The sequence below is a fragment of the Citrus clementina genome, unplaced genomic scaffold (genome assembly GCF_000493195.1).
Source record: "Citrus clementina cultivar Clemenules unplaced genomic scaffold, Citrus_clementina_v1.0 scaffold_9, whole genome shotgun sequence".
Classification (NCBI taxonomy): Eukaryota; Viridiplantae; Streptophyta; class Magnoliopsida; order Sapindales; family Rutaceae; genus Citrus; species Citrus x clementina.
In genome coordinates this window covers 173363-196812 of record NW_006261964.1, presented here as the reverse complement: position 1 = coordinate 196812, position 23450 = coordinate 173363, and the positions used below count along the sequence as shown (strand labels likewise).

Here is a 23450-nt window from a genome sequence, read left to right as displayed (position 1 = left end):
CTTTAAAAACGTGAAAGAGCTCGGATTCTCAGATGAAGAGAGGGTAGAATCTTTAAAGTCACTTGAGAATGCGCAGCATTCCTGATCACATAGAATGAGCACACATTGTTCGATAGGTTGCATAATGATGGATCTAAAATTACACAGCCGAGCGTCTATTATTGTCCTCCTAACCGGAACGAGTCTTCGAAAGTCTACATAAAGCCACAACATAGAATTTGAAACAACGCTAAATTAAAAAAAAATAAAAATTGCTTGTATATGATTTACAGAGAGAAATCACAAACCGATATGCACATCTCTGGCAAGAATATATCAAAATGAAAAGAAACCAAAAAAAAAAAAAAAAAAGACAAGTCAACACCCACAATCAGAACTCAGAAGTAGTCTTCCCACCCTTTCCTGCCATCCACAAGAATCCGAATCATCAAATCTGGATGGCGATGACTTCTTCCCAGCAAGAAATGATGAATCTACTCAGAAATGTTCTGGTGCTTGCAGAGATAACAGCCTCCTTGCCGGAGCTGGAGGTGCCAATCCTGGGATGTCCCTGATGTCTTTGTTGTTGGGGTTGACAACCTGAAAATTCATAGACAGTAAGCAAAAAATGTTAAATTGCCATTGTCGGAAATTATGTTGTGATTTAATGTGAGTCAATACCTTCACTACTATGATGGCTATTACACCACAGACGATAAGAAATAGGAATAGCATTATGCATTTATCTGTAGCCACCTGAGGAGAAAGGGAAAGACTTTAGTTTATGGTAACGGATGAAAAGGAAGTTGGCTTCAGGCAGAAAACAGCCAACTAACCTGTCTTCCAATCTCCTTCACGAGCTGGGAGGCCTTCTTAATTGAGAACTGAATTGTATCTAGCTCATTAACAATACGGCCCATTTGATCAGTCTGCACAATTCTCAATCAGTATATAGAAGGCTACAATGATGAGAGGACAGATTACTCAGATGATTAGTGAATCATACTTACTTGACCCTTTAATGTGGTGGCAGTTTGGGTTCCCACTTCAATTGTTTGTTCAACAACCTATAACATCACTCTCAAATTTCAGACAACAAAAAAGGAAAAAAAATTGATCAAAAGCATGTCCATTAGCCGTTTACCATTTGAGAACGTTTAATAGCCTGATCAGTCTCATCCATTGTCTTCTTCCCAGCATCAATTAGTTCTTGATTTGACATGGCTACATGGCAAGACACATCAATAAGGGAACATGCCAGTAAAGAAGGCAAATAACAATATATTCCTACATATCCATTTTTTGTGCCTCAGCAATTTTATATCACAAGCAAGCAATTTTAGAAATCAAACTCACATGATGCCACTTGAACATTTTCATCAGCTGTAGGTTCACTGACTCCCGCTCCCATATCAAAGAGTTCAACCTTTTTATTACCAAGGCTATTCATATACCTGCAAGCAAACCAGATAGGGTGAGAAAACCTATTGTCCTCCTACAGATCACTATTATGGTACCACATAACATACCAACACACTGCTCTCTTCCCTCTGTCTAAATCCTACTGATCAAATTGGAGTTTTTGTACTTTGCCAAGGTTATTCATATACCCAAACATTATTTCTCTAACTCTTACACTTAAATGAACTCTCCAATTTGGATTGGTTCTGTTTTATTTTACTGGCGGTTCGAATTTGGTTTCTATAATGCGAATCCGATCAATTGTTTGGATTAGTATTCATGAAGGCCAAGAGCACCCATAAGATATACGAACAGAATTTTCCCCAATAACTCATTTATACTTGTAGTTTTTATGAACCAACTTCCGTTGATGATTGGACAACAGTTGTAATACAGACTGTACAAACTCTAAACTCATGATCCTGAAGAAAGCAAACGGTTGTACTTACGTTTTCCTCAATGCAACATAAGAGTTCAACTCTTTTATCTGCAATGATGACAAAAACCATTAAAAGCAGATGTCACAAATATATATACTGGAAAAAAATGATAAATATCCTGACAAGAGAATTACAAAGAGAGATAAAAATCCTCTGTGCCACAGTACGAAGGTGTTATACTTCTTCCCTTCTTAAACATGAGTGGGCACAAAACAGTAATCTTTAAGTGAGTGGACACTCAATATCATTCCAAACCTAGTAGATGATCTTTGACAGGAATAGATGCTACCTTAATTTTTTGTAGTTTCCCCATTTCTATCTCAATTGGTTTTGTGGGGCAATCTGTCTTACAGCAGCTATACCTATATTATTTTTTGGGACAATCAGTCCTACATCTGCTAACCCATCCTACAGTAGCTACATTTTGACAACCAAGATTGAGAACCAAGTTCAATGGTAATTGCTCTTTGGCTGCAGTGATCACCATTGAGCTTCGGGAGGTTAAAAAAAAAAAAAAAAACCAGGATACAGTTTAAGATATTCGAAAAGCTCTTTTAGGATGATTGAAATCTGCTCCAATAGTTGGATTGTCCAGATTAATGATAAAGTGAGACCTCTACAGGTCAGTATGAGGAACAAACAAATTTTATATTTTGTTTCAGCATCAATTTCCATTGAGATAACTATTAAAAATATGGTTCTATTTGCTGTTACAAACAAAAAGGAAATACAACTAGACCTAACATAGAATTTCTACATTCGTGCTCTGAGGAGAGAAAACCAAAGTTTCAAGGAACTGACCATAGATTGCTTCTCGTCATTGAGTTGCTTATTGACTTCCGGAGGATTTCGGGCTTCTTCATCTTTAATTTCACGATCCATCTCTTTAATTAATCTGAAACATTTAACTTTACATAAGTATAGCAGACAAATCCCACAAATGCAAGAAAATGATAAATTTCAATAAGAAAACTCATGTTACTTTATTTCAATTTTCTATTATTTCCTTTCAGGCAGGTAACAATTAGTCCACAAGTGATTATTGCAAGACACAGCATCAAACTTCTACTCTTTAACTCTGCAAAGATCCACCTTTTCTTGGTGAAATACTAAAATTTCAATCAAGACTACATAAACTCTAAATTTTGAATCAAGACTATATAGTGATTGAACTAAATCAGTAAATCTGAAGAAAATTTCTATTTTTTTTTTTTTCCAAAAGGCTGAATCTCAAATGCACTAGCCAACATATCTTCCTTGATCAGCAGTTGAGTTTCTAGAACCCAAGATCCATCTAATGCGCCTAGATAATGACTTTTGGGAGCGGGAGCAAAATTCATAATGTATTTGTGCACACCAAAGTGTTTACTGAGGCAACATTGTATACTCATATCTTTTTCCTCTTTTAAGTTACATTAGTCCAGCAGCTAAAAGAGGCGGACAGTAGGATAAAGAAAACAGTCACGGTTGACATGTAAGCAAATGTGAGAACATATAATAGAAACAGCAAACCTTTTACACTCCCTCATCCTCCCAGTGAGTTCTTCCAGCTGCTTAGTTTGTCGGTTGGAATCTTTGATCTTATCCAGCTTCTGGAAGCCATTTCTGATACAGAGAGATACAAACAAATGGAAACCATAATACTAATATACATTTTATTAATGAACCAAAATAGCAATTGCAGAAACGGAATTTACATATTGAGAGCTATCTTTAGATCTCTCAACTTGAAGAATACCCAAAATCTAATTATAATAATGAAACTCTCTAAGCTTAACTTTGCTTCTTGCTTGATACGTCTCACCAATATTATAATCACAGATTGCCAGTAATGTTTGTAATCTAGCTCATTTTCAGGGAAAAACACTTTTTTTTTTTTCTTTTGATTCAGAACAGAAGATGGCCATAACTCACATCAATTAAATGCACTTAATTTGCAATTGAAAGCCAAAAGCTAATGGTGTCTGTAAACCCTAATTATTCAATTCAATGTCCTTTGTTAACTAATTTAAACCCATGATTGCTCAATACAGGTGAAAAAAAAAGGGAAACCGAGAAAGGGGAAAAAAATGAGAAATGATTAAAAAAAAAAACACATACGAGAGAGCTCGAAAATTATCGCGAATTTCGCCGTGGATCTGCTCCAACTGAGGGCTCATCTGCAAATCGGTCGCCATAATTACGCCGGAAAATCAATCAAAATCTCCGGCAACTAAATTATCACCACGGCATTCAAATTGCTTCGATCCTCTCAGTTGCTGGGAGTTTTTAGGAAATTTAAAAAATTAATTAATTAATTAATTAAAACCCTCACCGAACAGTACTCCTCTTTCCTTTTAATAAAAAACAAATAATAATAATAATAATGTAGATATCAATACCATTGAAATATAGCAAAAAGGGGGAAATTTTGGGCTGATGCCGAGAGAACTTCAGGAATTTTGGAAAATAAAAGTTAAAAAATTAAAAATAGCGGACGCGTGTTTTGAAGAGAAAGAGAGAGAATCGATGTCAGGTAATAAATTATTTCTTGTTGATAAAGCGATTTATTAATTAAGTAATTTTTAATTGGGATGGGAGGCAATTTAAAAAAAAAAAAAAAGGAAAAAAAATGAAATTACAGGGAAATAGAAAAGCTCAAAAATGAAAATCAACCCGTTTTCGGTTGGTTTATACCGCGATACTGATGCGGTCGTTTTAACAAGCGCGAGATATCGTATATTGAGTAGGCACTAGGCAAAGCAGATTAAAGACAGAGACCGCGCATGCGCCCGTTAGGCTTTAGTCTTTATCGATTAAAGGCACTCATTTTTTATTTTTATTTTTTTTCTACTCATGCTTATCTATATCATTACGAACATTAAGACAATTGTGTTATTGGATTATTGATTGAATTGAATTCGTTTTATCACCTATTTATATTGATTCTATTGGGTAAATTTTTTTATAATATAATTCACGACACATCACTCCATTTATGCACAATTAACCATTTCATATATTATTAATATATTGTGTTGAGTTATTTTTAACGCGACACGTCAATCTAATTTACGACCATCTTATAAAATTACATTTTGATCGCAGGCGCGAGTTGACGATGACATATATTCACCGAAATCTCGCGAATTAAACATCTGGACAGGGTTAATTATAAATAATTGAAGGGTTAATATTGTGAAATTTAAAAAAAAATTAAAAAAAAAAAAGAAAAAAGGGTGGAATGTGCTGTCAAAAGCGAGGGAATTTGTGGAGTGGCTAACAAACTTTAGCTTACAGGTGGACTAGCTGGCCTTTGATTGACCTCACCTCACCTAAGCCATTTTCCTTACTTTAGTCTTTAGATTAGCCAAATACAAATAGTTTCTTTGACATTGTGACAGTGCGAGTGAGGGCCAGTGTGCTCGAGTTACAATTAACTGCAATCAATTTCCAAAACTTCGGAGCCTCTGGCTAATGCCCAAAGACGGCTTCAAGCAGCCAACGCGGAATAACTGATTGCATTTGTATATTGTGTAACATATTATGGGACTATTGCTTGATTCATTGCAGGGCCTTATGGGATATCATTTTCAGGCCATCAAACACATCGATTTGTAAAGACTGTTTCCCTTTTTTTCTTTGGATGAGAAAAAGAACAAGTGTATCTTTTCATTTCTCAAAGAAAAAACACTCGCACAGTGTGAACCTCTAATAAATTGTACCCTGTACTGGGGGGGTACCGGCACATGATGTTGGTGAATAGTGACACTTTCTAATTCCAATCTTGTGGTTAGAAAATGCCGTAAATCTATGGCTATAATTCAACACAGCTTTTAGTTTGGGTCCTTTTTCGAAAGAATCCAAGACAACTCCGCATCATCAAATCGACTTTTAGAATTACAATTTTCTAACAAAGACATAGGGGATAGATATGGAAATTATCCAAATCAAAATATAGTTATTCCATTAGTCACCAATAATTCTATCTGAAACTCTATCAAAGTGAAAGCCTCAGTTTTCTACTACTCCCCACGTTTCGAACAAGTTTGTCAAGATTCATTTTCATTACCTTTTTCTTTTTAAAATCATCTGATCTAACAATTTAAATATTTTCATTAAGTGAATTTTATATTTTCGATTAGTGATATACTTATAAGTTTAGGATACAAAATTTATATCCAAATTTATATTTTACTAATCAATAATCATAACATGGTAGGTTCTAATTGAATTTTTATTATATCACTAAGATAATATTACAACACAAATGAATTAATAACACGTCGCGTGGCATATCATGTGAAATGTAAAATTTGTATACCAACTTTGTAAACATATCATTACTCATTTCCAACGGGAGTTGGTGATGTTGCCGGTGGAACTTTGTAATGAAATCAGAATTAATATTGTGGATTTTGTTTTTCTCACCATCAATGATTGGTGCATTCGGAAATAATTGCGCGTGTTTCAAATTTTACAAAAGGGGTGCATGGATGACGTGCTGTCCAAAGGTCATCTATCTAGTAGTACGCTTTTTTTAATTTCTCTACCACCTTTATTTAACATTTTAAACTTTCTGAATCAAGTAAGTTTTTTTTTTTTTTTTTCTAGTGGAATGAAGAAGTTTCAGACGACAAGCCACCTTTATTTAGCATAATGGGACACACACACACAAGCCACGCAAAAGACAATTGCGTCCCGTGCCGCAGAAGAATAAGTGTCAGACGACAAGTCGGTCAAATATCTATCTGGGGAGGGTTCTGGCACTAACGGTAAAACCGGATCAAGCAAAGCAAGCCAATACGTTACCCAAAAAGCAGAAATCCCGTGGGCGGACGGCGGTGCAACCGGAGCCCCAAAACCACCACGTGTCCAACTCAAATCCAATGAATCCAAGTTGGCACGTGTGAGAAACCTCAGGTTTACAAAGTCTAACCGTAGTTAAAGAAATTATACACACACGCGCACACACACACACAGAGATATATAGTTACGGTTTGTATTTGCTTGTCCAAATAGGAATTGGATTTTTTTGTGAGAAAGCAGAAGCCAGAAGCAGCAATGGCTGCTAAGAAATTGTCGGAGACGTTTTCGAAGACCTTGATCGAGGAGGTTGGGCGATGGGGATGCATGAAACAGACAGGTGTGAGCTTGAGGTACATGATGGAGTTTGGCTCAAAACCTACAGACAAAAATTTGCTAATTTCTGCTCAGTTTCTTCACAAAGAGCTTCCAATTAGAATCGCCAGACGAGCAATTGAGCTCGAGACACTTCCTTACGGTTTATCCGAGAAGCCTGCCGTTTTGAAGGTGAATTTCTTTTGTTTATTTTAATATTCGTGTGATTGGAATTAAAGAACAATTAGAGAAAAGTTGACTCTCTTTTCTTTATTTAATTATTTCTCAATCCTTTTTTTTTTTTTTTGCATGCTGGTTTTTTTTAATTAAAGAAAAGCTTTTTTATTGGCATGATGCTCCCCCCCTCCCCCCCCTTTTCCTCCAAAAAAAAAAAAAGAGTCAAAATTAGCTTCATTCTGTGTGGATTTTCTGATGCTTAGGTTCGAGACTGGTATTTGGACTCATTTCGTGATTTGAGGTCGTTTCCTGACATCAGAAGTACGAGTGATGAGAGGGATTTTACGCAAATGATTAAGGCGATTAAGGTGAGGCATAATAATGTGGTGCCCATGATGGCGTTGGGGCTGCAACAATTGAAGAAAGAGATGGATCCCAAGATTGTTTACGAGGATCTTGATGAGATTCATCAGTTTCTGGATCGGTTTTACATGTCTAGGATCGGAATTCGTATGCTTATTGGTCAGCCTTTTCTTTTCTGTTTCTTATTCTGCTGGTCTTTATTGCAATCAGACTTTTTTTCCTTCTTGTTGAAGCTGGGCCTGAATATCTTGTGTGCACTTCAAATTTGGATGAAACTCAGGGCAGCATGTAGAATTGCACAATCCCAACCCTCCACCTCATTGTATTGGCTACATAGACACAAAAATGTCTCCAGTGCAGGTTGCTAGGAATGCTAGTGAGCATGCACGTTGTGTTTGTCTGCGGGAGTATGGCAGTGCACCCGATTTTAATATCTACGGTGATCCCAGTTTTACATTCCCGTGAGTTCATTTAATTCTCACTGGATAACCGTTTTTACCTTTTTTAGTTTCGTTAAGGTTTTTGTTAATACCTTCTTTCTCTCTCTCCCCCACCCCCCCTCATTTAATGTCCTGTTAGTGATGATTTGTCTGGGTTATAAATGATCATTCGCATTCTGTGTTGTTTTTTTTAATTTATTATGTAATTTTCTTTACAGTTACGTCCCTTCACACTTGCATCTCATGGTATTTGAGTTGGTTAAGAACTCATTACGTGCTGTTGAAGAGCGTTATATGGACTCAGATAAAGTTGCACCTCCTATTCGAATAATAGTTGCCGATGGATTAGAGGATGTTACTATTAAGGTTCTTCTTTTGTTTATGATCTGTTTATGTATTTCCTTTGGCATTTTCCTTTTTCTGTCTGCATTTTGTTGCTGAATTTGACATGCAAATGTCTGGATTTTGTCTTTGGATGAAAGTGATAATTAACCAGATGGTGTGACTGACATTGTAGGTTTCGGATGAGGGAGGTGGCATACCAAGAAGTGGTCTTCCCAAAATTTTCACATATCTTTACAGCACTGCCAGAAACCCTCTGGATGAAAACACTGATCTAGCAGCTGACATGGGAACAATGGCTGGGTATGGATATGGGCTTCCAATAAGCCGTTTGTATGCTCGGTATTTTGGAGGAGATTTGCAAATTATCTCCATGGAAGGATATGGTGAGTTGAATATGTTTTCAGTTCTATTGTATTCGTACTGTCTTTACATAAATAAATGAATTTTTAAGATGGTGTCTTGGATTTTGGTATGCTTAATCAGCATTCGAGTTTGACACATTTATTATGTCTATATAATCATTTCACCTGTAAGATAGTTGTGGATAGTTTCGTGGTGTTGAGCCTGGTGCTCTGCTATTGAAAACTTTCAGCAATGTTTGTTAGTTTTTTATGATGTTGATTATCATAATAGCATACATGTGATACAGCAACTGATGCATATCTTCAAGTTCTTGATTCTTTGATGTCCTTTATATTCTAATCCACTTAAATATTTTACGCGTGCACAGGAACTGATGCATATCTCCATTTGTCGCGCTTGGGGGATTCTCAAGAACCCTTACCCTGAATTTCAACTGCTTCTAAGGAGATTTACGGGAGCCCTGTCATGAACTTCAATGCAACATCAAAGTTTAGCAGTTATCAAAATTCTCGTAACTCAATTGATGGAATTATTAAACAAAGCTATACAATTTGTACAAGATATGAATTGCTGTCAATTTTGGTCCTAATAAATTGGCAGCTTTCTTGTATATTCCTCCTCTTTCTTCATATCAGCTGGTAATTATTAAACATTTTAGTTCTTTGCACATTACTTTGCGCTTTGAAATGCATGATTATTTAATATTTTTATCAAATGTACTTTTTTTCCCAAAAAATAAAAGAAAAAAGAAAAAGATACCATAAGAAAGCCTAAAGTTATCATTTATTCTGTAACAATTAAACAAAAATATATCAATACATCTCAAGCAATTTCATACAGCAAGATCCTCAGTTTTGGTACAAATTTTTTAATGCTCTTCATGTATGTCAAAAGAACCAGGGTTTCAAAATAGTGTTGGGAAGTCAGTGCCTTCTTTGCTTCGCACGTTTTTGCGACTGACGGCCCCTCATCTTCCATTTATCATTTCCAGCTGGACGATTTTGACTTTCAATCTCCCGAACCTTGCGCTTTCTGGCAAAGATTCATAAATGCGAATCAATCAAATGAACACTTAAAATAAAACATCCGGGCTTTGGAAAGAAATATAATACTATCTTTGCTAGCACACCTGTATTGCCCAAGGGTAGGATCAGAAAGCAGCTCATCGGCAAGGGTTGCCTTTCTTTCCTTCTTAGTCAATCTGCTAGAAAAGAAATCTGTCGAGGACTCAACTACTGTACCCACCTGATCACAGTAAAAAACGCCAGCTATTTTGCTTTAGAATAAAAGAGATAAAAGCAACAAACACAGTAAAAGAAAATGAAGCAGAAAAAGTTCAATGTGACGCGATAAACATGCCTGGAAATACTTGGGCAGCGTTTTTGACTTTGCTTCACTCTTCTTGTAGTGTCTCTTTGGATCCATGGCACTCCTCAACTGCATTATCAACAAAGCAAAAATAAAATCAGATAAACAGTCAGTCAGTTGAGAAGAGACTCCATCGATGTCACTTGCAAATTTGTAACAACATCAAATTGGATTATACTTGGGGCCTCTTTTTTTGGTAGAATTAAAGCACTGGGCAAAAACTAATATATCCAACCCTAATCAATCCTATTCTAACGTATCCAATCCATTCAATCTGGCAATACCAAAACGCACCCATAGTAGAATTAAAAACGTCAGCTGCTTGTTTGGTATTGATGAATCCAGAATGACAATGAAATTCTTGAAAAACTATAATGTTTCAAATTAAGTTACTAGACCAACAGAGAGCTAAACAGCTAAGTGCCTAGAGACAGTGGGATATGATTGCAGAAATTTTGAAAACTAAAACGAGCCTCACCCAAGAATCATAAGATATCCTAAAACTGCAATCTGGAAACAAGCATAATACAAACAAGTAAATAGATAATGCTATTAAAAAAATTACCAAAAATAAAAAATAAAAAGCACAGTTCGTACCTTCAATAACTGAAGATCTTTCTTCAACTCAGGAGTTATAGTTGCAGCGGGCATGTCAAACCTAATTTCCAATTTCACCGGAAAACAAATATTATCAAACAACAGATAAATTTTATTTTATTTTCATTAAAGGAAAAAAATGGTAAAAACATACCAGCTTGTCCCGGCGGTATCTTTAATTTGTTTCTTGAGTAATTTGTTTAGCTTTTTGGGATCGTTAGGTGGCACGAAGAGCCCATCAACAAGCTCCGTATTGGGTCTCCAAAGCAGGCTGCTTTCGCGCTGACTTTGGGATTCATTGACGCCCCCATTATTATTTGTACTTGCCGATGATAAAGTTGCCGGCAACTTTGGCTGCCACGACAGACCAATCACTGCCTTCTTCTCTGCTATTGCCATTTTATGACTACTCTGTTTCTGTTGAACTAAAGACTGAAACTAAAACCCTAAATATGTGTCGAGGGAGAATATAAGAGAGGAGGAAGATTAACTGTATTTTATCGTCCAAGTCCCTGACCTTTTAAATATCATAAAATAAGGGCAAACGTGATCAAATTTTATCATGCAAGCCACACTCTTTAATTGTTTGACTCCCGACTGACCGTACGGACACATAAATTCTTTTTTCTTAATTTTGATGAATGCACAAGCTTAATACATAGTTCATTGATTAATTCTTCATTAGTTACTTTGTAGTAAGTGGGGGCTGTACGGCCTTCAGTCACTAACTAAACGCTATTGGTGCCCTTTCTGGAGGATTTGATTATTTTGAATGAGATTAAAAATAAAAAATAAAAAACTCTCCTTGACGTTATTACTTTTTGGGAGCTGAAATGTTCATCATTCAAGATCTCGTGATCAAAACCCACACATTTTATTTTTGACACAAGAAATTTTACTACCTTAGCGAGATGGCACCCACAAAAGTAAATGGCAAGAAAGAAAGACGGTTGCTGTGACATTTTGTTAATTCGATTAACAGCTGCTACATATAGCACAGATTGATTTAACAAAATACCTTCTCAAAACAGCTGCCTACACAATGTTCAGCAGAATATTGCTTCTATTCCATGCCGTTAGTTAAAATAATTACTCGGATTCTTCATCTTCAGAAAAATTCATATCAGCACCATCATCAGTGGCTAAGCCAGCTTTAACAGGATGAACGTCCAATGGTAACAATTCAGATGAGGTCAAGATCTCCGTGGATCCATTCCTAGCCTCTGCATTCCCATCTTCGTTCTCAATCAGATCGTTCTTGTACTCGTCATCATCATATGCAGCTCCCCGTTCATCACAAAAGATTTCCTGCAAGAGCACGATCACGATCACAGTTCATCTTTAGCAAAGTAACTTATAACATATTTCTTTGAGATACAAGTTTAAAAAGATACCTCATCTTCTGGCAAGGCTTGTTTCTCTGCTTCTATGATCCAGTCATCCAGCAAATGTTCTCGAAGAGCACCCTCGAGGGAGATTGAATCATCGGACCTTCTCTTTATATGGCATTCTCTAAGTCGCAAGTTGTAGTGAACATAGGTTAGATCGTTAATTCTTTTCTGGGCTGCACGACTGTGCCTTTGGCCATGAACCTGATCATATATGCTCCATTTATGCTCGCATCCAATAGATGAGCATGTTTGACTTAATATGCGTACGGCTATTTGTTGCAGTTGTAAGCTACTTATCCCATGTTGTTGCCACCATGCAGCTAGTACATAAAATACCACTCATCAAAACTACAATATCATTCATACAAGTAAGGTATAGTCATGGTCTTAGCATGAATACAACTCGATGAGATTCTCTCAAAAGAGTAACACAGCAGTCTAGTGCTATCACCTGGCTCAAGCTCTGTTCTTGTACTAATCGCCAATTCAGTTCCAAAATCAGCTTTTGCAGTAGTATAGTCAGAAATTTGAGACATAGCATAAATCCTTCTTAACTTGTCCGGCTCAAGCCGAACTATGCATTCATTTAGTCCGCGGACTACCTCTGGATACTACAGGTATATAACAGTGAAAATTACTATCAGCATATAAACTAATATGAATTTGCAATCAACAAATCATCATTGTTTCTCCTACCGCTACAAAATGAGGACGATATCTGTACGATGGGTTCAAGAAATAAGCAGCAACATATAGAGGGTGGTGGCCCAACAAGTCCCAGTGATTATCTATCACGTTCCAGAATGGTCCATATTTACGAACGTCGTCACCATGAAATGATTGAATTGCAAGTTTTGCCCTGTACATGTCATTATAAACATATGGCATGGAAAGGCTTTGACCAGTATCAACCTTTTGAAGTACTTTCATTATTGGGTTCACTGATCTCACAACATACAGCACCTTCTTCCAAAATTTAGCATTCAATACAATATTTTCAACCTCTTTTCCCTTATCTGACTTTGAGAACCAAGATGAAGTCCATATCTCTGATTGAAACATTCTTCTAAGATCAATCCTGTGATCCAGCAAGTTTTGCAAAGTTGTAAAGCTTGAGGCAAATCGGGTGACAGATGGCATTAGAAGTTCCTGTCCCTGGGTAAATTCTTTCTTCATTAGATTCAACAAACGAATGTGATTGTAAATGAACTTCGTAATCTTCTGGGCCATTTCCATGCACTTCCATACACTTTTTAAGTTCAAAAAACCGTCAAGCATCTTATCGATACAATAGGTAGCACACGGTGTCCAGAATAAATTCTTTCTCTTCTCTTCAAGCATCTTGCCAGCAGATTTATAGCTCGGTGTATTTTGAGTGATTACCTACAAGAACGGAGGGCAAGAACAATAAGAAAGAAGCAACATACACACTGGCAGATGACAAATTAAGGACAAGGGATGAAAACCAGAATGGTCAAAACAAGTTAACTACCTGCACTACATTTTCCTCACCCATCTCTTCAACCACTTTATCCAGCAATTTGAACAAATTTGAAGCATCCTCTACTATGTCAGTGGCATCAACAGAAGACAAAAAGTATAAACCATGTGGGGAAGAAACAAAGAGATTGATTAACGTTCTACTTTCAGAGTCTGTCCAACTGTCAGCCATGACAGAACAGCCCGTAACTGCCCAGGAAGCCCTGTGCTCAGCCAGATTGTTCCTAATAGTTTCAATTTCCTCCTGTAGCAAGTCACCAAATATCAGTTGGCTTGGAGGCCCAACCAAACCCTGTCCATACTGAGCAACCAACTCAAGCATATTGTGGAAGTACTGGGAGTTTGCTGCTTCTAAAGGAACTCCTGCATAGTAAAAAAATTTGCAAATTGCAGAAATAATTTCCTTCTGGGATTTTTTACCCGACCCTCTCATAATTTTCACTTGTTTGCTAGATGGTGTTGTCTGACTGCATGGAGTTTTTAGAGAGGCTGAGTCAAATCTTGTACTATTGAATAATGACTCTATATCACGACACGGAGACATCTCATTAAAAGCTACTCTTAGCTCTTTTCTCTGTCTTTTATCACCGATCATCTTTCTATCACTGTTCATTCGATGTAGAGCATCTTTCTCTTGCTCATTCACTTCATCTTCAATATTTGATTGCATATGGGAATCTGATATTTCCTTAGTCCCACACCATTTATGTCTCCTCCCACTACGGTGCCATTTCATATTCTCTTTCATTTTAAGATACACATCTTCAGGAGCGTCTTTACAAGGTGCTACTTCTCCTTGAATTCTAGCTAGATGTTGTTTAAACCGATTGATACCTCCACTAACTACTTTTCCACAATAATTACATTTGACCTTTTTTTTCCTTTGATCTTGAGCAACACCATGTTCCCACCCGGGGTCAATACATCCTAATGACCGAAGAGGGGTCAAGTTCGAGACCACACCCCTATCAACCATCAACTGTTTTCCCCTATTACTACTGTGCCCAGCACGCTCTTCTTCCTCTTCTTCCTCAGAGCCAAAGGTCAAATAAGCCTCTTTGCCACCTTCATCTTGCCTGGGTTTCTTACTGGAACTACATCCTTCCAAGTTTTCCCTCATTCTGAGGTACACTACCTATAAACCCCTATCACAAGAAGCTACTTTAATATCTAAATCCCGCAATGATAGCAGAATATCAACTGCTTTATCCCCTCATCCTGAGCTGAGCAACACCACATCAAGACAAACTTATAGCCACATCTGATTGAACATGCACAAGCAAATTCAACATGTTACAAATGCATTTTGTTTTTCCACTTTATCCAACAAAACAAAAGCTCGTGCCTTTGGTGGATTTTTCATTGATCATTAGAACCCATTAAGAGTTAGTAATCAATTTGAAGTATGACAAAAAAGTTTTGATTTTTCAGGCAAAATCAACAAAATCAAAACTTTAAAGCTTAGCTTTATCAAATTATTAAAATTTATGTCAAAGCTGAATAATCTACGGGAATTGCTTGCCGTACCTGAGATGCAATAAAGAGGATCGGTTTTGAGAATCAGTGAGTCGCGGCTGGGTGAGAGCTTCAACTCGACTCAGCGTTTCTAGGGTTTTTTCGTTCTAAAATTGAACCTTTTTTTAAGAAAAAAATAATAACAGAAGGGTGAAAATGTTTTCACTTAAAACGAGACACAATAATCATATTTAATAATAAAATATAAAAGTAATTAATTTGTTAAGTACCTTTTTTAAAGAATTAAGCTAAAAATTGAATTTTATTTAAATAAAAAGAATTGACCGAAAATGCTAGCACGATATCTTATTTTTATATTTATTTTTAATTTTCTTAACATTTTTTAAATAATGGTCGTATGTTTTGAGTTGACTCAGTGAGTCAAAAACCAAACTTTTGTCCTCACATTGCCTTAAAAGTTCAAGCAGATTGTGATGGGTTTCACTTTTCAGTTGTCACATTATCATAGCCAAATATGCTGGACAACTTTCTTAGTTATACTGAATTTTACATGTGTTTGGAGCTCAATTTAGCATGTGCCAAAAGATTAGCTAGATTTGCATTTGAATCTTCTAGCTTTTAGTTCCCACACTCACAACTATTTTGCTTGTGCTTTTACTAAATTTATCAGCAACACAAATATAGAATGCAAAGCATTTGATGAGCAAGAAACTAAGGAGAATTAGATCGGAGGGAGTACTGTAATAACTGTCTCTTAACAACCATCACTTGCTTAGGCAAGTATTGTCCCTAAACCACAAGAGCAACTTCCTTAGAGTTGAACATTCTTACTTTTGGATTTCCATCTCTGATAAATTTCAAATGCTTTCTTCAATCTCTCTCTCTCTCTCTCTCTTTTTTCCTTCAATTGATGTCATCGAATTCATTCTTGTTGCTGTTGGAGCTTCCATTTTGCTTCTTGTGGGTGTGTGCATTGGCATCATAGTTGGTGCAAGCAGCAAACGTAGCAACAAGAATGAAAGTAATGCCGTCTCCGCAAATTCAAAGGCAGTTGCTGCAGTTTGTGCCTCAACTGATTACCGGCAACAGTGTATTGAGAGGGTAAAACCAGCTGCCAAAAGTAAAACCGCTACTCTAAAAAAATTCATCCAAGCCGCTATTAAAGCCATAATCAATATGGTGGAAGGAGCAAAGAATAACTCGGGCTTTATACTTGACACCAAAGATCCTGCTCAAAAGATGGCAAAGGAAGATTGCGATGAGCTGATGAATTTTGCTGTTGAAGACCTTCAAGCCTCGTTCTCAGTGGTGGCTAAAACTGAATTGCATGGGTTGAAGGATAAAGAGGCTGAGCTTCAAAACTTAACTGGTTAAGTGCTGTAGTATCATATCAACAGGCATGTACTGATGGGGTCACACAGCCTGAACTGAAGAATCAAACGATAGGTGGACTCCAAAATGCTACTCAACTAACCAGCAATGCATTGGCCATTGTTTCAGCCATTTCAGGGATCTTAAATACCTTCCACATTCCACAAAACATGGCTGCAACTTCTCGAAGACTACTGCATGCACATAAAACTGGTAATGGTGAATACCCAGAATGGCTTTCAGAATCAGACAGGGAATTATTAGCAAGCCAAAACAACAATCAAAATGCCTCCTCCAAATGTAGTTGTGGCTCAAGATGGAAGTTGGCAATATAAAACTATTGGTTCAGCCCTTGCAGCATATCCAAAAAATCTGAATGGAAGATATATTACATATGTAAAAGCTGGGAGTTATGATGAATATATAACAGTAACCAGAAAACAAGTGAATGTCTTCATGTATGGAGATGGACCACGAAAGACTATCTTCACTGGCAGGAAAAACAACCGTGAACGGATCTCCACTTATAAAACAGCCTCCTTCTGTGAGTTCAAATTCACCATACTAGGACTGGTTCAGTTCCAATACTTTTAACTATTTCATTTTACTCCTGTATTGATTGTTCATGAACACTGATCTTGCAGTGGTGGTTGGAAATGGATTCATCACAAAGGCAATAGGATTTCAGAACACAGCTGGTCCTGAGGGGCACCATGCTGTTGCTCTCCGTGTCCAGTCTGACATGTCAGCATTCTACAACTGCAGAATGGATGGGTACTAAGACATATTGTATGTTCAAACACATTGCCAATTATATTGAAACTGTGTTATATCTGGCACAGTTGATTTCATCTTCGGTGACTCATCAACAGTCATCCAGAACTCTTTAATCATCGCGAGGAAGCCTATGGACAACCCAAAAAACACAGTGACTGCTCATGGTCTAGAAGACCGGCGGGAAACTACAGGCTTGATAATCCAGAACTGCCGCATTGTTCCAGAAGAGCTACTGTATCCTGTGAGATTCAAGATCCCAACTTACCTGGGGAGGCCATGGAAGTTATACTCAAGAACGATTATCATGGAAACAACAATGGGAGATTTTATTCAACCAGCAGGGTGGCTGGAATGGCAGGGGAACTTTCCACCAGACACATTGTATCATGCTGAACATGCAAACATGGGCCCCGGAGCTGCAACTGATAAGAGGGTCAACTGGAAGGGATTTGACCTGATGACAAATAGAAACGAGGCTCCTCTATACGCTGCTGGTACATTTATCCAGGGGAATGCATGGCTGAAAGACACAGGTGGAACTTACTTCCTAGGTTTGAAAAACTAAGGAACTCTACAAGAATAGGAACAAATGTTAGTCAACTTCATAGAAAATCCAGTCCAGTAAATAGTTACAAGGATGAGAGGATGGCCACCATTGGCCTCACCATCCCAGTTATCAGTTTTTTTTTTAAACTTTACCAGAGCGCCATGCTATTTTTTTAATTCTTCTGTGCAATAGATTAAACAGTAAAGGTCTTTAGTCATTTAAGATTGTGCATGCTAAATTCAGATATGTTATACTCCTTTTAAGTTTTAATTGGATAATCAAATCTCAAAATGCCTATCAATTCTGCATGCAGATTCTAGAAAGGGACCTCTTCAGTTCACAGCATGGATCCAAATCAACACAACTACACAAGCAAGTGATTAGGCAAAAAGACAAAAGGAGAATTTTGGGATGATGGCTATTTGAATATTGCAATGATTACATTCTTTCAATTATTGCGGATTGTCTCAATCATCAAAGAGATAAAATTGATCCAGATAACTGTGTGGAAAGGCTACATAAAAATTTATCTTTTCCAACCAAGAAACCAGAAAGAAAGAGATAAACAAGAATGATGACACTATCAACCATGTATGAGTAAGACCTGGAAGTTATCATCAACAACAAAGCTCTGCACCATTTAAGTTGTTTACAAGATGATTAAACTTTAAACTCAGGCAAAAAGTCACGCCAATAACAGGGAAGACAAAAGTGATTCCTTACTATTCACGTCTAACAACTACCAAGCCAATATAACATCCCCACCTGATTTGCCTTTCACAAATGCCCTCGTTATAACCGAACTCAACAACACACCTAAAATCCAACCAAATTGGATCAATCCTAGTACACATAGTACAATCACATTCATGCAGCATGTAATGACAATATATGCACCGCATCCTTCATGAAAAAGCATCATAGCTTTTGACACATTCAGATCAGCCTAACTCACAACTTGAGATTAACAACAATAACATTCACAATCAACCCAGAAGACCAAAATTACAGCAAAGAATCATTAATGAGCCAGCAACAAAAGAAAAGAAAATTCAGATAACAAAGAACAAGTACAAAGTAGGGAGAGAAAGAAGATACAGACAGGCCAAGCCAATCATATTGAAGAAGGTTCGGTACACAACCTAATTAACAGTTCAAGAACAAGATTACACAACAATGGACAATCTACTCTAATATCCAAATCATTAATCTCTACAAAGAGTTCCAATATGAGGAAACCCCATTATAGAACAAAACTACCCTTATATCGAAAAGCACAAAATCTTTAATCTAACATTCTAATTCCCCAACGTAAAGCCGTTACTGTTCTTGGGCCCTCCATTATTCCCGTCAACTCTAGCCAATTTGCCTTTCTTCTCTTCAGCAGCCAAATTCAAGAGCCTCTCTAGAGCCTCTCTCGCACGTTTCTTGGCCAAAGCAGCCTCCTTAACTCTCCTCTCAGCCTCAACCCTCGCCACCGCTGCTGCTTTACTCATCGACAAAGCCGCTATTTTAGCGGCCGCCACCAACGCCTTCGCCGAACCCACATCCACCAATCTCTCATTAACATCATTATTACTCACGCGGGCGGGGGCAGTTGTGTCTCCGTTGACTTTGGGTTTCTTGTTGTTTACGTTAAAGAAAGTGAAATTAGGGTTTGAACAGGGCGGGCAAATAAAGGAAGACGATGACGTGGCCGCGGCAGCAGCAGCAATTGCGGAGGAGGATGACGACGAAGAGCAAGAGGAGTGGATAATGGAAGGACACTTGGCGCAAATGCGACGCGCGTTAGGCGGAGGTGGTGACGGGTCATAGACTTGGAGACAAATTGGGCAAAAGAGTCCTTGGTGTGTTTTCAAGACACAGTTGCTGCATAAACGGCGGTAGGTCCCACGGTGCCGGACGTTGTGGAGGAGCAACCTTTCGCTGCTGTTGCCGCAAACGCCGCATTCCGATTGCTGGTCACGCTTCATTTTTTATAATTCATTTGATCGTTGTTACTTCATTCTTTTTTTTTTCCCTTCTCCTTAACGGTAACCCTAGAAGAATTAGGGTTTTGTATTGTAAAAACTTGAAAAAGAAACAAAAATAAAAAGATTTGAGTTTTCTCGTTCAAAATTGTAATTTTCGCAAGGGTTTTTGGGTTTTGAGTTTCAATATTCCAAATTCCAAACGAGTGATTGGCAGAATCAACTAAGAAGACCTGAGAGGCTCTTCAGTGGTGGGGCCTGAAGCTGCTGTTTGTCTAGAAGCTCGAGCCCGGGGCCCTGCTTGCGTGTCTTTGTCTCGGTTGAAATGTTAGAAATAATATCATCTCCAGCAACCACCCCATGTAAAACGATTAACTCAAAAAACTATGGAACAATTTTGAGTCAAATATCAAAATTCTATATATTTAGAAGATGTAATAATTATAATATTGCAAATTGTTTTAACTACAAAAGCTTGAACAACTAACGAGACAATTTGCAGGTTTGGTTTCCCCCATTGTCTTATTTCAAGTTTCAAACAGGAAGATTTCAATCCAAAAGCCAATGGAAAGAGATAATGTCAATCACTATCAAAATCAGATGTTAACACCATGGATAAAATTACATGTTCTCCAGCTGCAATCCTATTGTAAGTAATAAAGAGGAAAATCTAACTGACAGCCCCCGCTTTCTCCGTATTCACCCCCAAAAAAGAAGAGCACTTCCGGTGGGTACCTAACCCTATGGAAGGGAGACACAGAATCTTATTACTTCTTAGGAATTGCGTACAAAGCCCAATCTGCCGTCATAAATGGATCCGTTTCACCAAGATCAGCAACCAGAGGTTCCAATTCCTCCATCTTCTCGTCTTCTGCTGCAAAGTATGTGGGGAATGGGAGCAGTTTAACATCAGGTTTCTTGTAAACAGCATCCTTTATAAATACAAAGTTTCCTGAAGCACCTGGCACCTGTAAAGAATAGAAACTTCCATGAATATGCAAAAATCAGCTACAGAAAACTTAATGAGAAGGATATTCACATTTACAACAGTGAGGGAATATCTCCGTCCTCAGCCATTCAGATAGTTTCTTTCTATGCATTTGTATCAGAAAATTTAGTAAAGACAATCATACCTGGCCTCTCACCCACATCAAATTCCTTGCTGGATCTATTTTGTATACCCATACATTTTTTACGGTTCTCTGCTTTCCACCCATTCGCCCAGGCATTTTTTTGCCCTTAAATACCTATTCACAGACAATATCATTGTCAAAACTAAAAGCAAAGGGCACTCTCTATGCCACAGAGAGTTCCTGTCCACTTAAGGTGGGGGAAAGATACATAGCCACCACATATAATTAAACATAATTAGAAACAAAACAATTTTGAACCCAAGGACAGGTCTAAGTTGAAAAAAAAACAAACAGGTTGTACATCTAATTGAGTAAGTCATCATACTTGTCAAACATATCTAAACTGGGTAGCTTATGAGGTAAATATTCCAAATTAACATATTGTCTTTGCAAAAAGAGAAATTATATCAAAATCAAAAGACATCATAAGGTTGTCAAATCTCCAGCACCATAACATATTATGAAAGACACTCAGAGCTTCACCAAACTAAAGAAGCCATACAAACCTTGCCAGGAGCATCCCTCTGACCGGTAGAACCAAGACTTCGATGCGATAATGATGCACCATGAGATGCTGGCATTCCTTTAAATCCCCATCTTTTCATTCCACCCTGAAACAGAGATAATGGAAATAAGATAAGTAATGGTTTAAGTTACAATGAAGAGTGAGTCATAGTTTCCGATTAACAGAGATTTGATAACAAAAGCATGGAACTCATTGATTTTCCCTCCTCCTAATATCCTTAATGCATCCTATGAAAGAATAAATAAGAAAAGTAACAGATGATGATTCAAATGAATCCTACAAATTTCTCAAATCAAAAGAGTTCTGAATCAGCCAGAATTGTCAACTTTGTAGGATTCACCAAAAATTGCAAAGCCGGAAGTGAAGAAACAGTAATCAGAGGACAGGTCCTAAATTGAAGAATCATTCATGTTCATTCTACTTGACAGTACCTAAGTACAACAAGCCAGCAAACAAAAAGGAAAAAGTAAAAGAAATTCAAACGTTTGAATCAGGGCTGAACCTTTTGTTGGCATTTTCGTACTGGTGAAATTAGAAACTAATACCAGCTCGATGCCATCTCACAGCTTCACAAGAACCTAATATTGAACCAATCATATTTTAAATTGTTAATTTTGCAGCTGTTAGTTAATTACTCATTCAGTTTAAAGAATGACATGAACTAGTTAGATTATTTTATCATTGTCTATTATCTTATCATCAATTGTCTATTGCCATTTGAACATTAGAACAATACACAGGGCAATAGGTAACACTATAAGTCAAGATAGAAAAGTTTTATGAAAACAATTAGTTCACCTGAAAACCTTTCCCTTTCGTGGTACCCGTGATATCAACGTATTGGCCAGGAATAAAATGACGAACTCCAAGTGATGTGCCAATGGGGAGAAGTGCATCTTCTGTGACAGGAAACTCCCGCAATTTCCTCTTCAGTGGAACACCTTGAGCTCTAAAATGACCCACTTCAGGTTTTGTCATATGTTTATCCTTCTTCTGCCCGCATCCAACCTAACTAACACACCATATCAACAATTAAACCCACACCCAGAAAAGCACCAATCCTTTGCTATATATCTTTCAAAAAGTGAACTAAATCAGCAGAACAAATACTCATAGTTTGTCATACTCAACAAACAAAAACAAGACTTTCATGCTGCAAAAGCATAAAAAATGTATACTTTTGTACATATTCTAAACAGCCAAACCAAAGACAAGAGATTCAAGAACAATAGCTACAGGTATGTTTGCAAGTTTGTAACTGTAATGCTTCTGCTTAATTTTGAAATCAAAACAGCTAAAATGTTCAGTAAACAACGCAGGCAACCAATATACTCAACAACTAGAGATTCAATTCAACAATATAGCATAAATTGAAAGGCTGGAAAATTACAAAATGCACACGAAACAGAGAACAAAAAAATTATAGAGGAAGGATTTCAGGTTTGTGAATTTGAAATTACTAATCTTCTGCCAAAATTTGAAAGCACTTGTACATAACTCAATATACCCAAAAGTGAAAAAGCTTTAAAAAAAAAAAGAAAAGAAAAGGAGAGATAAAAGGAAAGATCTTGAAGGAGGCAACCTGCAAGGAAAAGAAACCTTCTTTCTCAAAGGTTTTAACTTGAGAGACGATATTATCATCGACAAAAAGCACAGAGACGGGAATCCTGGCGCCCCATTTATCCCAGGTGGCGGTTATTCCACACTTGACGGCAATAAGCCCGGTGCGTTTGGAGGCATCAGTCATGACGCCCGGCTTAGCTTCAATGATTCTGGAGGCGTGCTCCTCATCGATCTCGGAGGCAGCAGCGAAGGCGGAGTCTGTGCTGAATCTGCTGATGAAGAAGATGTAAGGGGATGAATGTGAATATGATGGGGTCTTGAGAGGGGATAAATGTAGGAGTTGGTGGAGCCGCTGAATGAGCGGGCCTCGTGATAACGGCGACATACTACCGACTAACTTTTCCAAATGTCCACTGCAGAGCCCTGAGGCTGAGGTTTTGGAGACTGCGAGCGAGGGTTTTGAGTTTGCTATATCGAGAGGGAATATGCACAGTAGTAGGGTGTTATTCTACTACATCGCCTTCTTTTCCTGACACGTGTCGTTCATGGAGGGTACTTTGGTC

General features: G+C 37.5%; 6 protein-coding genes and 1 pseudogene across 7 annotated transcripts; 2 read left to right on the top strand and 5 right to left on the bottom strand.

Moving 5' to 3' along the window:
• Positions 1-44: 44 nt before the first annotated feature.
• On the bottom strand, positions 45-4638 carry LOC18032181 (novel plant SNARE 13). 2 transcript variants are annotated; one of them, XM_006419178.2, is made up of 11 exons: positions 4262-4387; positions 3981-4138; positions 3393-3485; positions 2682-2775; positions 1890-1927; positions 1336-1433; positions 1124-1203; positions 990-1046; positions 816-908; positions 661-735; positions 45-579 (listed from the first exon to the last, which is right to left on the bottom strand). In XM_006419178.2, exons 2-11 carry the CDS (start codon positions 4055-4057, stop codon positions 478-480), a joined length of 807 nt encoding a protein of 268 aa, XP_006419241.1. In that variant the 5' UTR covers positions 4058-4138; positions 4262-4387; the 3' UTR covers positions 45-477. The 2 variants fall into 2 exon arrangements, with proteins under 2 accessions (XP_006419241.1, XP_006419239.1); XM_006419176.2 differs by having other exon boundaries at positions 3981-4638.
• A 2051-nt stretch (positions 4639-6689) lies between these two features.
• On the top strand, positions 6690-9331 carry LOC18031351 (pyruvate dehydrogenase (acetyl-transferring) kinase, mitochondrial). The gene is made up of 6 exons (XM_006419174.2): positions 6690-7172; positions 7421-7679; positions 7801-7981; positions 8179-8326; positions 8478-8688; positions 9036-9331. The coding sequence occupies exons 1-6, from the start codon at positions 6924-6926 to the stop codon at positions 9092-9094; spliced, it is 1107 nt and encodes a 368-aa protein (XP_006419237.1). The 5' UTR covers positions 6690-6923; the 3' UTR covers positions 9095-9331.
• Positions 9332-9424: 93 nt separating this feature from the next.
• On the bottom strand, positions 9425-11119 carry LOC18031613 (rRNA-processing protein fcf2). Its single transcript, XM_006419173.2, has 5 exons — positions 10788-11119; positions 10634-10694; positions 10028-10105; positions 9798-9913; positions 9425-9700 (listed from the first exon to the last, which is right to left on the bottom strand). Exons 1-5 carry the CDS (start codon positions 11030-11032, stop codon positions 9592-9594), a joined length of 609 nt encoding a protein of 202 aa, XP_006419236.1. The 5' UTR covers positions 11033-11119; the 3' UTR covers positions 9425-9591.
• A 324-nt stretch (positions 11120-11443) lies between these two features.
• LOC18031331 lies at positions 11444-15209 on the bottom strand. The gene is made up of 6 exons (XM_006419171.2): positions 15052-15209; positions 13517-14785; positions 12721-13407; positions 12476-12635; positions 12028-12344; positions 11444-11941 (listed from the first exon to the last, which is right to left on the bottom strand). The coding sequence occupies exons 2-6, from the start codon at positions 14642-14644 to the stop codon at positions 11723-11725; spliced, it is 2511 nt and encodes an 836-aa protein (XP_006419234.1). The 5' UTR covers positions 14645-14785; positions 15052-15209; the 3' UTR covers positions 11444-11722.
• A 1442-nt stretch (positions 15210-16651) lies between these two features.
• LOC112096272 lies at positions 16652-17713 on the top strand (annotated as a pseudogene).
• Positions 17714-18781: 1068 nt separating this feature from the next.
• LOC18031655 lies at positions 18782-20023 on the bottom strand. Its single transcript, XM_006419170.2, has one exon. The coding sequence runs from the start codon at positions 19666-19668 to the stop codon at positions 18994-18996; it is 675 nt and encodes a 224-aa protein (XP_006419233.1). The 5' UTR covers positions 19669-20023; the 3' UTR covers positions 18782-18993.
• Positions 20024-20094: 71 nt separating this feature from the next.
• Positions 20095-23361, bottom strand: LOC18031281 (50S ribosomal protein L3-2, chloroplastic). The gene is made up of 5 exons (XM_006419169.2): positions 22907-23361; positions 22123-22332; positions 21305-21409; positions 20799-20912; positions 20095-20633 (listed from the first exon to the last, which is right to left on the bottom strand). The coding sequence occupies exons 1-5, from the start codon at positions 23270-23272 to the stop codon at positions 20433-20435; spliced, it is 996 nt and encodes a 331-aa protein (XP_006419232.1). The 5' UTR covers positions 23273-23361; the 3' UTR covers positions 20095-20432.
• Between the last annotated feature and the right edge of the window lie 89 nt (positions 23362-23450).